This window comes from Pinus tabuliformis, chromosome 6, assembly GCF_031772625.1.
Source record: "Pinus tabuliformis cultivar Carrire ecotype Pingquan chromosome 6, CPIR1, whole genome shotgun sequence".
Taxonomy (NCBI): Eukaryota; Viridiplantae; Streptophyta; class Pinopsida; order Pinales; family Pinaceae; genus Pinus; species Pinus tabuliformis.
In genome coordinates, this window is record NC_142292.1 from 8,767,243 (window position 1) to 8,781,589 (window position 14,347).

A 14,347-nucleotide genomic window follows, 5' to 3' on the forward strand; every position below is an offset into this window, starting at 1 on the left:
CAATTTTACAATACAAGTGTGCTTGACAAACTTCAAGCCAACACTTAGAATAATTTTACAACAAGGCGTAGAACAGCCTTTTACAACTGCGTCGTGCACCTTTGCACAAGAGGAAGTGCTCACCCGAGCCACCCAACCTTCCTGCCAAATCCTGCACGAAACCGTATCCAAAAACCCACTCAATTCGTGGCACACATGTCCACCATCCACCAAGACTTTCTGCGTAATCTCCTAAGTCTAATGCGCATGAGATGTGCGCATTTCCCTACTAAAGACTGCGTACTCCTTTCCTTCTTGCGAGGATGTATGAGCGAAGAGCTTGTGTTCAAATGAGCTCCCAAGCTCATGTATATATACGCATACATGTGATGTTACGTGGGGGTGCCAACACATGGCCGACCCACACAATCCATTGTCGTATGATTCTTTTACATGTCGGCTTGGAGCGTGTTTTATGTTCAACACTCAACGCATATAAACCTTCGTATTGTTTCATAACATATGCGTACACGTGAGGAAATGACACTTAGCCATTTTTCGCATGCTCCCTTTCATCGCATTTTTATGTCGCATTTCTATCGTAAACTCGTCGCACAACCGCAGCCCCGTCGCACTCTGCCCGCCCGCGCGCCCGACTCGCCTTCGTGCACGATGCGCAGGGCGCTCTGCAGCTCGGAGGCCTTACACTAAGGCTTGCAATATTATATGGGGTTTTCAAAGACATAGTCCAATTCTAGATTTCGTTTATTACGTGGATTGTAAAACGTGATATTATGACCATGTTTAATACCACCACTTGATCCTTGCGGATTCGCAACCCCATAAAAATGAATTGGATTCGAATCTTCTAACGCAAAATTAGTTAAAACAAATAGCCATCGGATCTCTTGAACGGTCCGTTAGCTTTGCCAATTTGAATTAGTTTAATTATGAAATAGTTTTCAATAACTTGTTTTTGTTTTGCAGGTGTGATTGATATCCCGAAAGTCTGGAAAGAAGATCAAATTGGCAGATGTACGAACTAAAGTCAGAAAATCTTTCTGTGTGTGAGCAGCGAACAAATTCAATCCTGCAAAGCTCCGAAATTGGTTGTTCTTTAGTCAAATTGTGGCTCCTCCATTTTCAGTAAAAAAAGAAAAGAAGAAAAAATGAGAGCTCGATCTGCATAGCATGGGATTTAACGAAGACATTTGCAGTGGACACATCTGGACAAATTCGAAAGCTCTGGGCATGCCTGGTTAGTTATTTTCTTGCTTTCTTTAAGATAGTTTTGATGCGATCGGCTGGTAGTGTTAGTTGTATAAAGTTATGATCTGAATTCTGGGAAAACTCTCTTTATTTTTGGAACTCTATTCTGTATGCCAAGGACTCCGTTATAAATACAGTTTCAGACTTTGTAGAGGTGGGAATGCTGCAAAATTTTGTGGTCACTCGAATCTTTTAAACCATGATGTTTGTAAGTGTTATATATATATATATATATATAAAGATTGCTTTGACATGTGTATATGTGTTGGGTGAATTTTCTATAATTTTGTTTTGGAAATATTTCGAAGAAACAAAGTTGTTTTTATATTACTTTGATCTATGAATAAATTTAGTGATTTCATTGTATTTTTTTATGAACCAGTATAGATCCATTTTAAGTTATATATATATATATATATAAGATTGTTTTGATATGTGTATATGTGTTGGGTGAATTTTCTATAATTTTGTTTTGGAAATATTTTGAAGAAACTAAGTTGTTTTTATATTACTCTGATCTATGAATAAATTTAGTGATTTCATTGTATTTTTCTATGAACCTGTATAGATGCATTTTAAGTATGGATCTAATAGAAGTCTAGATAAATCAAATTTCTTCACATGCAAACATTTTTAGAGTGCAAAGTAAAATGTGCTAATTTTCATTGTTAAAATTGTATTTTTGAATGCTAAATAGAGTATATATAAGACCAAATAAAAATTTTAACCATAAAAACTTAATTTTCTTTTTTCTATATATAGATATATATGAAGTTTATATCGACATAAAATAGTCAACATAGATCTTCAAATAACTTATTTGAATCTATAGCTAAAATATTTTTGAAAAGTATAAGATTTAAACATCACACATTTTTTGACTTCTAATTATTTTATAACATACTCTTTTTTTTTAATTATATTATTTTTCTATTTAAAACATGATTTTTATTTTTTATTTTTATTTCAAAAGGGCATGGACAGATTGACAAACTTACACATTCCTTCATACTAAACTGTAGAATGAATCTTTTGACTTAATAAACAATAACCTCATTGCATTTATCCCTTTAACCTATTAGTTCTTTTCTTTGCTTGAATCTAAATTTCCATGAACTATTTCTAAGAATTCAAATTATATGAGTATGTTGTTTGCACATGAACCAGATTAATACCTACAATCTAACATATTCTACATTTTTATGATCTTTCATCGTTTGCCTACTAAACGACTTCGGGATTTAAGTGCCAAAGGATTAATTGTATTACAAGAATTATTATGGTTATTGAGTTTTCTTTCCTCCACTAAGAAGAGTGTTACATAGTTTTAGTCATTTGTATTCATATTAATTAATAATGTGAGATTTGAAATCAATTCCACATTAATTTATTTTTGTTTAAAAATCAAAGGCTTGCATTGGTGTATTTTTTTTTTTTTATATTTCACATTAAGAGTTATTAATAATTTTAAAATCATAATTGCATTTATAATTTTAAAATTAGTTATACATTTTACATTAGTGATATATAATAGAAAGAAAATATAACTCATTATGTTATCTACTAAACTTGATTCCGTCAAGATATTGGTGGTATGATGGCTCTAGGTATATGAATATCCATGGTTTTTTCCCATGGTATTCATCTCAGTGGCCACTGAGAACACAGCAATGGTGTCTTTAGACATCACCATCTCTCTTCATGCTCTGTGATCTCAACATCTGGTGTCAGAACTAGAGTAGTGAGAGCCCATAATGGATGGAGAGATCTAGATGAAGAGCTGAAGGTGATAACAACATGCCTAAGATAAGTGATACTATGGTTTGTAGAGTGGTATATGGAAGAAGTCAATGTGGCGATCTAGTGTAAGGAATAATGCTATGATGATATGATGAGAATGGGCATCCTTATCTCGGTTGTTGATTCAATGAATATTCGACAATCAAACCGACATGGGTGTGGCAAATTTTTTGACCACACCCAGGTCTGTCTCATGGTCGAATATTTGGTGAATTAGCAATCGAGATAATCTCAGGGTGATGAGAATTTGTTGCAAAACAATGGTGAAAAGGGCTAGAGAAGTTAGCGATGAGTGGAGCACAACCAATCATGAAAGTCAAGAAGGAGAATAGAAGTCATAGAGGAGTTTGTGCACAAAGGTTCCCAATGCTAATGCAGTGCAATGGATGGGGAATTGGGGATGTTGAGCTAAGGAGCAATGTCGACATAATGGTAAGAGGTGTGCACTGTGAAAAAAAGGCAGCCTAGTTATAGATGGAGGTGTTTGTGAAGAAGCAAAAGGTTGAAAAGATATGTACATGGATGGATGGGACCATCACACATGAGGGCTCTAGGGTTTGAGATGACATCAAGTGCTAATCCAAGGCTATGGAGCTGCGAAGATGTATCACTTACTAAAGAGCCATGTTAAACTATGTTGGAGTGACCTATGAAAGTTGAGTTGAAGCACATGTTGTGTTAAAGCCGCACTGGAGGTCTACCGGTTGTTGAGAGAATGGCACTATTTTGCATGAAGTTGTATGGTATATGCTAAAGATGAGTTAAACCATGCGAGTGTTGAGGATAATGCTTAAAATAAAGCTATGTAATTGTTGACAAATTACCCAGCAAATTTTGTGTTCTGAGTTATTAGAATTAGGGCAGAAAATTTATAGATGTAGTCAGTAATCATTTAGAAAATTATTAGGGACAGTAGATTAGTCAGATAATGGATAATGAAATTAGAAATATGTGGGCTATATAATAATGTATTCATTGATCCTATGAAGATATGAGATTCCAATGAGAGTTTAGTTCATGGATTGAGAATCAGACTTCTCTTATTTTTGTTCATTAGTTTTGTTTATGTTTTCATATGCATGCTCTTACTAGATTTAGCATGGTATCAAAGCTATAGGTTAAGAGAGTTTATTTATATGTAAAGTGTTTGTTGTTGGTAGGAGGTTTCAAAAGTTTGTGAAAGCCATTTGCAAGAGTTTTCATAATTTTGTGAAGCCTGTGCAGATTCAAGTTATTGGTTGGAGTGATCAGCAGTTAGTAGCAATGGCCAAAAATATGAATATTTCTCAACCACAAATACCAATGTTTAAAGGTGAGAACTTTGGTTTTTGGAGAATTCAGATGAAAACATTGTTTCTCTCAGAAGATTTGTGGGATTTCGTAGAGAATGGATATACAAAACCAAATCCTCACACACTTGCCTGCTGGACTCGAGACCAAAGAAACCAGCTAAAGGAAAATCGTAAGAAAGATTCAAAGGCTCTCTTCCTAATCCAGCAAGCAGTGCATGATTCTATTTTTTCGAGACTAGTTGGAGTAAGAAAATCAAAGGAGGCATGGGATGCTTTGCAGCAGGCATATCAAGGAAGCGATAAGGTGAAAATTGTTAAGTTGCAGTCATTAAGAAGAGAATTTGAAACCTTGTGCATGCAAAACTCTGAATTTATTCAAGATTTTCTCACTAGTGTTATGGGTATAGTGAATGAAATTAGGTCTTATGGAGAAGATTTAAGAGATCAAAAAATTGTTGAGAAGATTTCAAGAAGTTTGCCTGCAAAATTTGATGGAGTTTTTGTTTCTATTGAGGAATCTAAGAATCTAACTCAGTTTTCTGTGAATGAGCTAATGGGGTCTCTTCAATATCATGAGCAAATAGTCAATAGATCTTCTGAAAAATCTATTGAGCAAGCTTTTCAAGCAAGAGGAAATATTTTCAAAGACAAAAGTGGTTCCTCTCATGAGGAAAGCCAGAACATTTTTGGAAGAGGAAGAGGAAGAGGACAAACATACAGAGGAGGCAAAGGTCGAGGAAGATTTTTTTCTACATACAACAAAGGAAGAGGTAATGATGACAGTGATGGAGGTAAAAGATTTAATAAATCCCAAGTTCAGTGTTTTTATTGTAAAATATTTGGCCATTATGAAAGAAATTGTTGGAAAAAACAAACACAACAAGTTAATTTTTCTGAAGAAAAAGAAGAGGTTGGCACTTTATTCTTGGCTTTTGATTCAACTAATAATGTTTCCAAAGAGGTGTGGCTTATGGATAGTGGTTGCAGCAATCACGTGATAGGAAACAAAGATGGATTTGTAGATATAGATGAATCCACAAAATCTGATGCACTATTGGGAGATGACAAGCCAATGGAAGCTAAAGGTAAGGGAACAATTGTTGTGAAGACAAAACAAAGAAAACCAAAGCACATTAATGGTTTTTTATATGTTCCTAGTCTAGTACATAATTTGTTGAGTGTGGGGCAGCTCCTTGAAAAGGGATATTTAATTGTTTTCAAGGACAAGAAATGCATAATCTATGATAAAAATGATCACAGTAAAATTATTGCTAAGACTAATATGCTGCAAAACATAATTTTTGCTTTCAATCTCCCTTGTGAAGCAAGTACAACATTAAATGTTGCTTATGATGATAGTTCCTAGCTACAGCACATAAGGTATGGACATTTGAATATGAAAGGCTTGAAATTGTTATATAACAAGCAAATGGTCAAAAGGTTACCACTTATTGGTTCTACTGATAAAGTCTCTGAAGGATGTATTCTTGGTAAGCAACATAGAGATTCATTTCCAATAGGAAAATCATGGAGAGCAGGTAAACCATTGGAACTAGTGCATGCAGATATATGTGGTCCTATGCAAACCTTGTCTCTCAACAAAAATAAGTATTTCATTATTTTTGTGGATGATTTTAGTAGAAGAACATGGGTATATTTCATTAAAGAAAAATCTAATGCATTTGTCATATTTCAACAATTTAAAGCTCTTGTGGAAAAGCAAAGTGGTTATTGTCTAAAAACATTACGCACAAATAGAGGGGGAGAATTCACTTCTAATAAGTTTGATTCTTATTGTAAAATTAATGGAATTCAAAGGCAATTGACAACTAGTTATACTCCCCAACAAAATGGCATTGTTAAATGTAAGAATAGAACAATTGTTGAGATGGCTAGGAGCATGATGAAAGGTAAAAACCTTCCAAACATTTTTTGGGTTGAAGTTGTAGCTACATCTGTTTATCTCCTTAATAGATGCCCAACAATAAGTGTGCAAAATATTACCCCTTATGAAGCATGGTGTGGAAGAAAACCCAATATTTCTCATTTAAGAGTCTTTGGTTGCATTGCCTATGCGCATGTTCCTACTGAAAAGAGAAGAAAGCTTGATGTTAAAATGTGTGAAATGCATTTTATTGGATATTGTGAGGAAACTAAAGGTTATAGATTGTACAATCCACAAACTGAAAAATTAATGATTAGTCGTGATGTGTTATTTGATGAGAAAGAAGAATGGCAGTGGAATCATTGTGTGCAACAACAAACTCCAAGTATTGTTGTACAAGAAGATGAATCTTTTGTTTCTGCAAATCCATCCAGTAATCAAAATACTTCAGAGGCCAGATCCACTCCATCATCTTCTACTACTTCAAGTCATGTATCAAGTCCAAGTCCTCCTCCAAAAAGGACAAAATATTTAAATGAAATTTATGGTTATACTAATTTTGCTTTGATGTCTCATATTGAAGAAGAACCGAGATGTTTTGAAGATGTAGTAGAAGAGTTAGTTTGGTGCAAAGCAATGGATGAAGAGATGGCAACAATTAAAAAGAATGCAACATGGGAGCTTATGGATCCTCCTACTAAAAAAGAAGTCATTGGGGTGAAATGTGTTAGGTAAACTTGACTCGGGATAGAGTCAAAAGTTGACGAGGGTAAACAGTGATGGTTTTGGGGCACATGGTATTGTGCACCCATGGTATTATGCCCGAGGTATTATATGTAATGGAGCCTATAAAAGGCTGGAAGGACTTCATTGTAATAAAAAGGCCTGGAGGTGAGCGGTGAAGGCTCACTGGCCGGATTGGCCTGGGTTTTGGCCAAGGATAATGAAATTTCATTATGATTGGGTTTTTCCTCGGATTTGGGGTTTTCCCGGATAAACATGTGTGTTTATGTGTTTATGGTTATTGCTGGTTAATTTTATATTTATTGGCTTCAAAGGGATTCTTTGATGCCAGGGGTTTATAGTGCTTGATGATATCAATGCAGCGTTTTTCCAAATCTGGGTCTGGAAAATAATGGTGGAACAATCGTACGTGGAAGAACCTTGAGGAGAATGTGCGGAAGATAGTGCCGTAACTGCCAGGGATCGTAGTGCATTTACGATATTTACTGGTTTGGAACATTCTGACGAATTGTTCAGGGTTCATGCAGCTTCAAAAATTATTCGTTTTCTGCTACGTGAGGCCACTGGTGCTGGAATCTACGAGGTTCTCATCAAGCTCGCAGTTGGAGCGGTTTGATAGAAGTTTTTGAGAAAATCAAATTGAGAGAGGATGGATCAGAATCACAGCAGCAAAGAAAAAAAAAATTAATGAAGTCAAAATTATTGCATGTAAATGGGCATACTACTGTAAGACCTGGTAAGGCATGTGTACCCCTTGGTGATCACCAGTAATGTCTGGGTTAGACCTAGGTGATAGGGGGGATGTGAGTTAACAATACCCCAGGTAAAAACTCTGAGGGGGGTAAGAGCTAGAGTGAGCGAGATTGGCTCACTTAGCAGGTTTGGCTGGAGTTAGTCAAGGAACCCCAAGTCAAGTTTAAGGGGGGAATTGTTAGGTAAACTTGACTCGGGATAGAGTCAAAAGTTGACGAGGGTAAACAGTGATGGTTTTGGGGCACATGGTATTGTGCACCCATGGTATTATGCCCGTGGTATTATATGTAATGGAGCCTATAAAGGCTGGAAGGACTTCATTGTAATAAAAAGGCCTGGAGGTGAGCGGTGAAGGCTCACAGGCCGGATTGGCCTGGGTTTTGGCCAAGGATAATGAAATTTCATTATGATTGGGTTTTTCCCCGGATTTGGGGTTTTCCCGGATAAACATGTGTGTTTATGTGTTTATGGTTATTGCTAGTTAATTTTATATTTATTCCTCTCAGTATTTATTTATGTTATGCAGTAAATTTCTTAACAAAATGGTTGTATAAAACCAAGTATTCAGCTGATGGATCAATACAAAGGCACAAAGAAATGTTAGTAGCAAATGGATATGCTCAACAATCAGGTATTGACTACAATGAAACATATGCTCCTTTTGCAAGATTTGATACAATTAGAACTGTTTTGGCATTGGCAACACAATATAATTGGTTAGTTTATCAATTTGATGTTAAATCAGCCTTTCTAAATGGTGAGTTGAAAGAAGATGTATATGTTCAATAGCCCCAAGGATATGAAGAAGCAGAAAATGAATACAAAATCTACAAACTGAAAAAGGCTCTTTATGGGCTTAAACAAGCTCCAAGAGCATGGTACAGCAGAATTGACACTTATTTTTTGAAAAAGGGGTTTAATAGAAGCGAAAATGAACACACATTATATATCAAGTCAAATGGTAATGATATAATAATTGTGTGCTTATATGTATATGACTTGATATACACATCTTCAAGTCATTTGTTAGTGGAAGAGTTCAGGGAGGCTATGATGACTGAATTTGAAATGACTGATTTGGGTTTGCTCCATTATTTTCTTGGCATAAAAGTGACATAGATGAATGATGGAATTTTTATTTCACAAGAAAAATATGTTTCAAATCTTCTTAAAAAATGGAAAATTTGAAATTGTAAACCCATGATCACACCCATGAATACAAATGAAAAAAAATTATGTAGAAGATGGAGTTGAAAAGGTAGATGCTTAATCTTATAGGAGTCTGGTAGGAAGTATTTTGTATCTTACTACCACTAGGCCTGATATTATGCATGCAGTAGGCTTGATTTCGAGATTCATGAAAATTCCGAGTAAGATTCATTTTGGAGCAGCAAAAATAATTTTGAGGTATGTCTGTGGAACAAGAAATTATGGAATTTGGTATACTTCATCAAATAATTTTGGGCTGGTTGGTTATACAGAGAGTGACTGGGCTGGAACTTTTGATGATAGAAAAAGCACTTCGGGTTATGTATTCAATGTTGGATCAGGTGCAGTATTATGGTGTTCAAAGAAGCAACCAACTATTTAATTTTCTTCTACAGAGGCAAAGTATATTGCAGCAGCAACAGCAACATGTGAAGCAATTTGGTTGAAGAAAGTATTGATAGATCTAAAATAAGAACCAAAATATGCCACAACTATTTACTGTGATAACTTGTCTACCATTGCCATAACTAAAAATCCAGTGTTTCATAATCGCACCAAACACATTGATATCAAATATCATTTCATAAGAGACTATGTGGCAAAAGGAGAAATTCAAATAAAGTTTTGTACAACAAATGAACAACTTGCAGATATATTTACCAAAGCACTACCTAAAGGGAAGTTCAAATACTTAAGGGATATGCTTGGAATCACTTCATTAAGCATTAAGGGGGAGTGTTGAGGATAATGCTTAAAATAAAGCTATGTAATTGCTGACAAATTAGCCAGCAAATTTTGCGTTCTGAGTTATCAGAATTAAGGCAGAAAATTTATAGATGTAGTTAGTAATCATTCAGCAAATTATTAGGGGCAGTAGATTAGTCAGATAATGGATAATGAAATTAGAATTATGTGGGCTATATAATAATGTTTTCATTGCTCCTATGAAGATATGAGATTCCAATGGGAGTTTAGCTCATGGATTGAGAATCAGACTTCTCTTATTTTTGTTCATTAGTTTTGTTTATGCTTTCATATGCATGCTCTTGCTAGATTTAACAGCGAGGACGTATAAGTCGACCTGAGTGGCTTGAATATTGAATAAATTTGTTATAGGAAGGGAATTTGGTAGTGGCAACTTATGGTAGAGAGGTAGAGATCACAACACTGATAGATCGAGAATGGATCTTGGTTTTGTGGCAATGTCTTGCAAGATAATGTTAGTCGCAATGAGGAGGCTAGTATGGGTAGATCATCAAATGAAATGGTTGTAGCAATGTTGGTGTGGAAGGTGTAGTAATAGTTAAGTTTTTTCTTAATTTTTGTGGAAAAGGCAGCATTGGAGTCGGCTTTGGTTTCAGATAAGGCAGTGGCATGCATGCACTACAAAGGGCGTTGAAGTTGAATGAGCTAAAAGATGTAGAAGTGAAACATGTGGAGGTCGTGGCACAAAGGACTTGCGAAGAAAGCTTCCTAGCAGTGAAATTGAGCCTTGAGCCTTGAGGCGATGTTAGAAGGATTGCACCAATGAAAAGTTGTTGGTGTGTGTAGCTGCAAAAATTAGTTGCAAAGGGCCACTATAATTAAATTGAAATGTTTATATTTTTATTTACAATTGCATGTTAATAGTTCAAATTTGGCATGGCACAAAATCATGCAATCAACTTTGTGCACAAGAATTGAAATTATAGCATGTCTCTTAAAAACACATGGCTCTAACTATAGTAGTGTTGTTCCATCCTTGTAGTACGATTCAAATTAAAGCCATGATAGCAACTAGATGGGAATCTCTTAATTTCACTGTTTCTTCATTGTAAATTATTCCAAATTTGTAATTCCTTCGCTTCAAAACAAAGAATGAACTAACTCCCAATCGAAAATCCTTCTGTGGTTTGGGGTTTGAATCTCGTGAAGTGTAAAAGGTACAATCGTATCAAAATTGGGAATCATTTAAGAGTTTTTTTAATGTTGTATCATTAGAGACATGAAATCTTATGCAGATACCATTATCTAGATTGTCATGATCTACATGCAACTAAAGCGATGGGTAACAATATGTAGAAATTAACGTGTATATTCAATATTACTCATGAAATTTACTAAACATGATTTGAAGCTACTTTACTGATCTGTGGAAGTTAATTCACCATCTAGAACAAGAATCATAGACATGCAAAAGGAAACATCACACATGCATAGAGATTTATCTAGGGGAAAACAATTGTTCAAAACCCTTAATTATCTATATAATTTGCATTAATCGGAGAATGAAGAAGAAATACATATGCTTGCTCAAGCTTGGGCACACCCTGCAAGTGTATAGTCTATCCCTCTACTTAACTCATTGACTCTGGCCAACACTTAGCCAATTTTCAAGCCCTCCAAGCTCATATTTCCTTGTGTTGTTCCCTTGGGAAATTGCCCCTATTTTTTAGGAATTTCACACCATGGAATTGCGCAATTACCTTAGGTCTTCATCTAACTGCATGCACCACATGTACACATTGGAATATGCTACAATTGATAGTACACTGCCTTGGAATCTCCTTCTCAACTCGGTAACTCGAATTCTCTATTGCAAAAATTATTTGGGTTGATTGATCAATTAACTGTTTGATCACTGAGTGTGGTTGAAGTTCCACTTCCACAACTTGACCTCCACTAGTTCATCTAACAGTTAAAACTAGTTAAACAGACAATAACTCAAATTGACTTAAATAAATTGCTACAAATCAGCAATAAATCATGCTAAACTGAACTCAAGCTTCCCCAACTCGAATTAACTGAGTTAAATAAGTGGCAAGTGCCATGTCACCTTAGTTAAATACCTCCAAAATTTTTGTTGAAATAGAAATTTGAATTTTAATCTAGTTTGACCAAGGCAAAGTCAAAACTAGATTTTCTTGTTGCATTTTCAACACTCCATCTCAGCAAGAAAGGGACTATCAACCACCCCTATCTCGCACCTGTGGAACTCGAACTTCCCTCTTGACAAGGCCTTTGTCAAAATATATGCATCATGTTCCTTTTCTGAATGTACTGCAACAACATAATCCACCTTTGCACACAAAGCCAACATGTATCTTTCTCATTTAGATTGCCTCACATGTTGCTTGACTTGCAGCCATGTATTTTGCTTTTGCTGAATTGAGTGCAACTGATCTTTTCTTCCTATTGTACCAAGAAATTGTTGCAGACCCAACACTAAAAATTATGCCTAATGTACTCTTTGGACTAATGGACTTCCTACCCAATCTATGTCAGTGAATCCACACAGCTTCACTCCCTATATCCATTTGTAACAAATTCCAAACTAAGCAGTGCCTCTGAGGTACCATAGAACATGATTAACTGCCCTCCAAATCAATTTGGTTTCCCTAACCATAGCTTGTTTCGGTTGTTTGACTGCATAACACATGTTTGGTCAGGTTTTCAAGAGATACATGAGTGAACCCACCAACTTACAATAAACAGTTGCATCTACTTCCTCACCTAAAGTGAGTCCTCTTTCCTCTAGTTGGCCGTTAGAGGAGTCTCCATGGGTTTGCACATGTCCATGCAAAACCTCTGAAGTATCTCGTTGGCATACCTTCCCTAAGAGACAAACAATTCCCTGTCACCTTTAAATACTTACAATCCAAGGAAGTAGAGAATGAGACCCATTTCCTTCATCTTGAACTCTCTTGCAAGGTACCCCTTGCAAGATCTGATCAACTGCTCATCACCAGTTAGGATCAAGTCAGGAACATATAAAAAAATAATCAACAATTTACCTTCTACTAAAATATGATAGAGGTTTACATCTGCTTCTCTTTTGGTGAAGCCCAAACCGGTGATATAGCTATCGATCCTGGAGTACCAAGCATCACTACAACAAAACCAACGATTTGCGCCAGATTTAGCGCCAGATTTTAGTGCATTTTTTTTGTAATTGTGATGAGCAACCTGGCGCTAAATCTGGCTCTATTGTACAATTTTTAAAGCGTCCTTTTTTGCACCTGATTTTGCATCCTTTTTCACGCTAGATTTTGCATCATTTTTTACACCAAACTATGCATCATTTTTTGCATCAACTTTTGAACCAAGATTTGCATCTTATTTTATGATAGGTTTTGCTTCTAGTTTTGTGTCATTTTTTGCATCTATTTTTCATTCTCTTTTGCTTCCTATTTTGTGTCATTCTTTGCTTCCATTTTTGCACCATCATTTGCATCAAGTTTACACTGTATTTTGAATCCAATTTAACGTCTTTTTATGCATCCATTTTGTGTCAGTTTTTGCATCTAGTCTTACGCCAGGTTTTGTATCTAGTCTTACACTAGTTTTTGCTTCTATTTTTGCACCAGCTTTGGTGCCTATCTTTGCACCATGTGTTGAATTTGATTTAGCACCAAATTTTGCATCCATTTTTGTGCCCATTTTTGCATCTTTTTTTGGACCATTTTTTACATCCACATTTACGTTTGATTTGTCTCCATTTTTCCCATCTCATTTTGCACCATATTTTGCGTCATTTGTTTCATCCAATTTTGCATCATTTTTAACACCATCTCTTGCATCTAACGTTACATCATTTTGAGCATCCAAATTTGCATTTATATTTGCATCTTATGTTGAGTCATGTTTTGTGTCCACCTTTGCATCTTATTTTGTGTCTAATGGTACATTCAATTTAGAGCCATTTTTTACGTCTACTTTTGTATTTGTTTTTGCACCAAGTTTTGCATCCAATTTTAAGCTATTTTATGCCCCTTTTTGCACCATTTTTTTGTGTCTACTTGTGTCCAATGTTGCACCATTATTTACACAGACTTTTTCATCCAATTTTGCATTTTTTTGGTGTCTAGTTTTACATCGTTTTCACCATCCAAATTTGCATATTATTTTGCCTCATTTTGTGTCCACATTTGCATATAATTTTGTGTCTGAGTTCGAGCCTAAATTTGCATGTGATTAGGAATCATTTTTTACATCCAATATGGCATCCTTGGTTTCATCTTTTTTCAGCCCCATTTTGCATCTTGTTTTATGTCTTTTCTTACATCTTTTTTTTTCCTTTTTTGCACCCAAGTTTGCATCCCAAATTTACACCATTATTTGCATCATCATTTGGCATATTAATTTGTAACGTTTTTTGCTTCTTTTTAACGCTCAACTTTGCATCTTATTTTACATCTAGTTGTTGTCTTTTTTTGCATCTAATTTGGTGCCCATTTATGTGTCCTTGTTTTTGCCCAATTTGATATCCTTTTGTATGCCATGTTTTGTTCCCTTCTTTGTGTCAACTATTGCACAATGTTTCACTTCTAATTTAAAACACTTTGTATGTCAATTGTTTGCATTTTGTATTAATTCCTAGTTTAACATCCAATTTTACTTTCAATTTTGCATCCATGGTTACATCCGCATTTGACTT

At 35.3% G+C, this 14,347-nt stretch overlaps 1 protein-coding gene across 1 annotated transcript; it reads left to right on the forward strand.

Moving 5' to 3' along the window:
* The first annotated feature begins 4,311 nt into the window (after positions 1–4,311).
* LOC149256951 (uncharacterized) lies at positions 4,312–8,511 on the forward strand. The gene is made up of 3 exons (XM_089417708.1): positions 4,312–5,131; positions 5,240–5,425; positions 8,249–8,511. Exons 1-3 carry the CDS (start codon positions 4,312–4,314, stop codon positions 8,509–8,511), a joined length of 1,269 nt encoding a protein of 422 aa, XP_089273834.1.
* Positions 8,512–14,347: the final 5,836 nt, after the last annotated feature.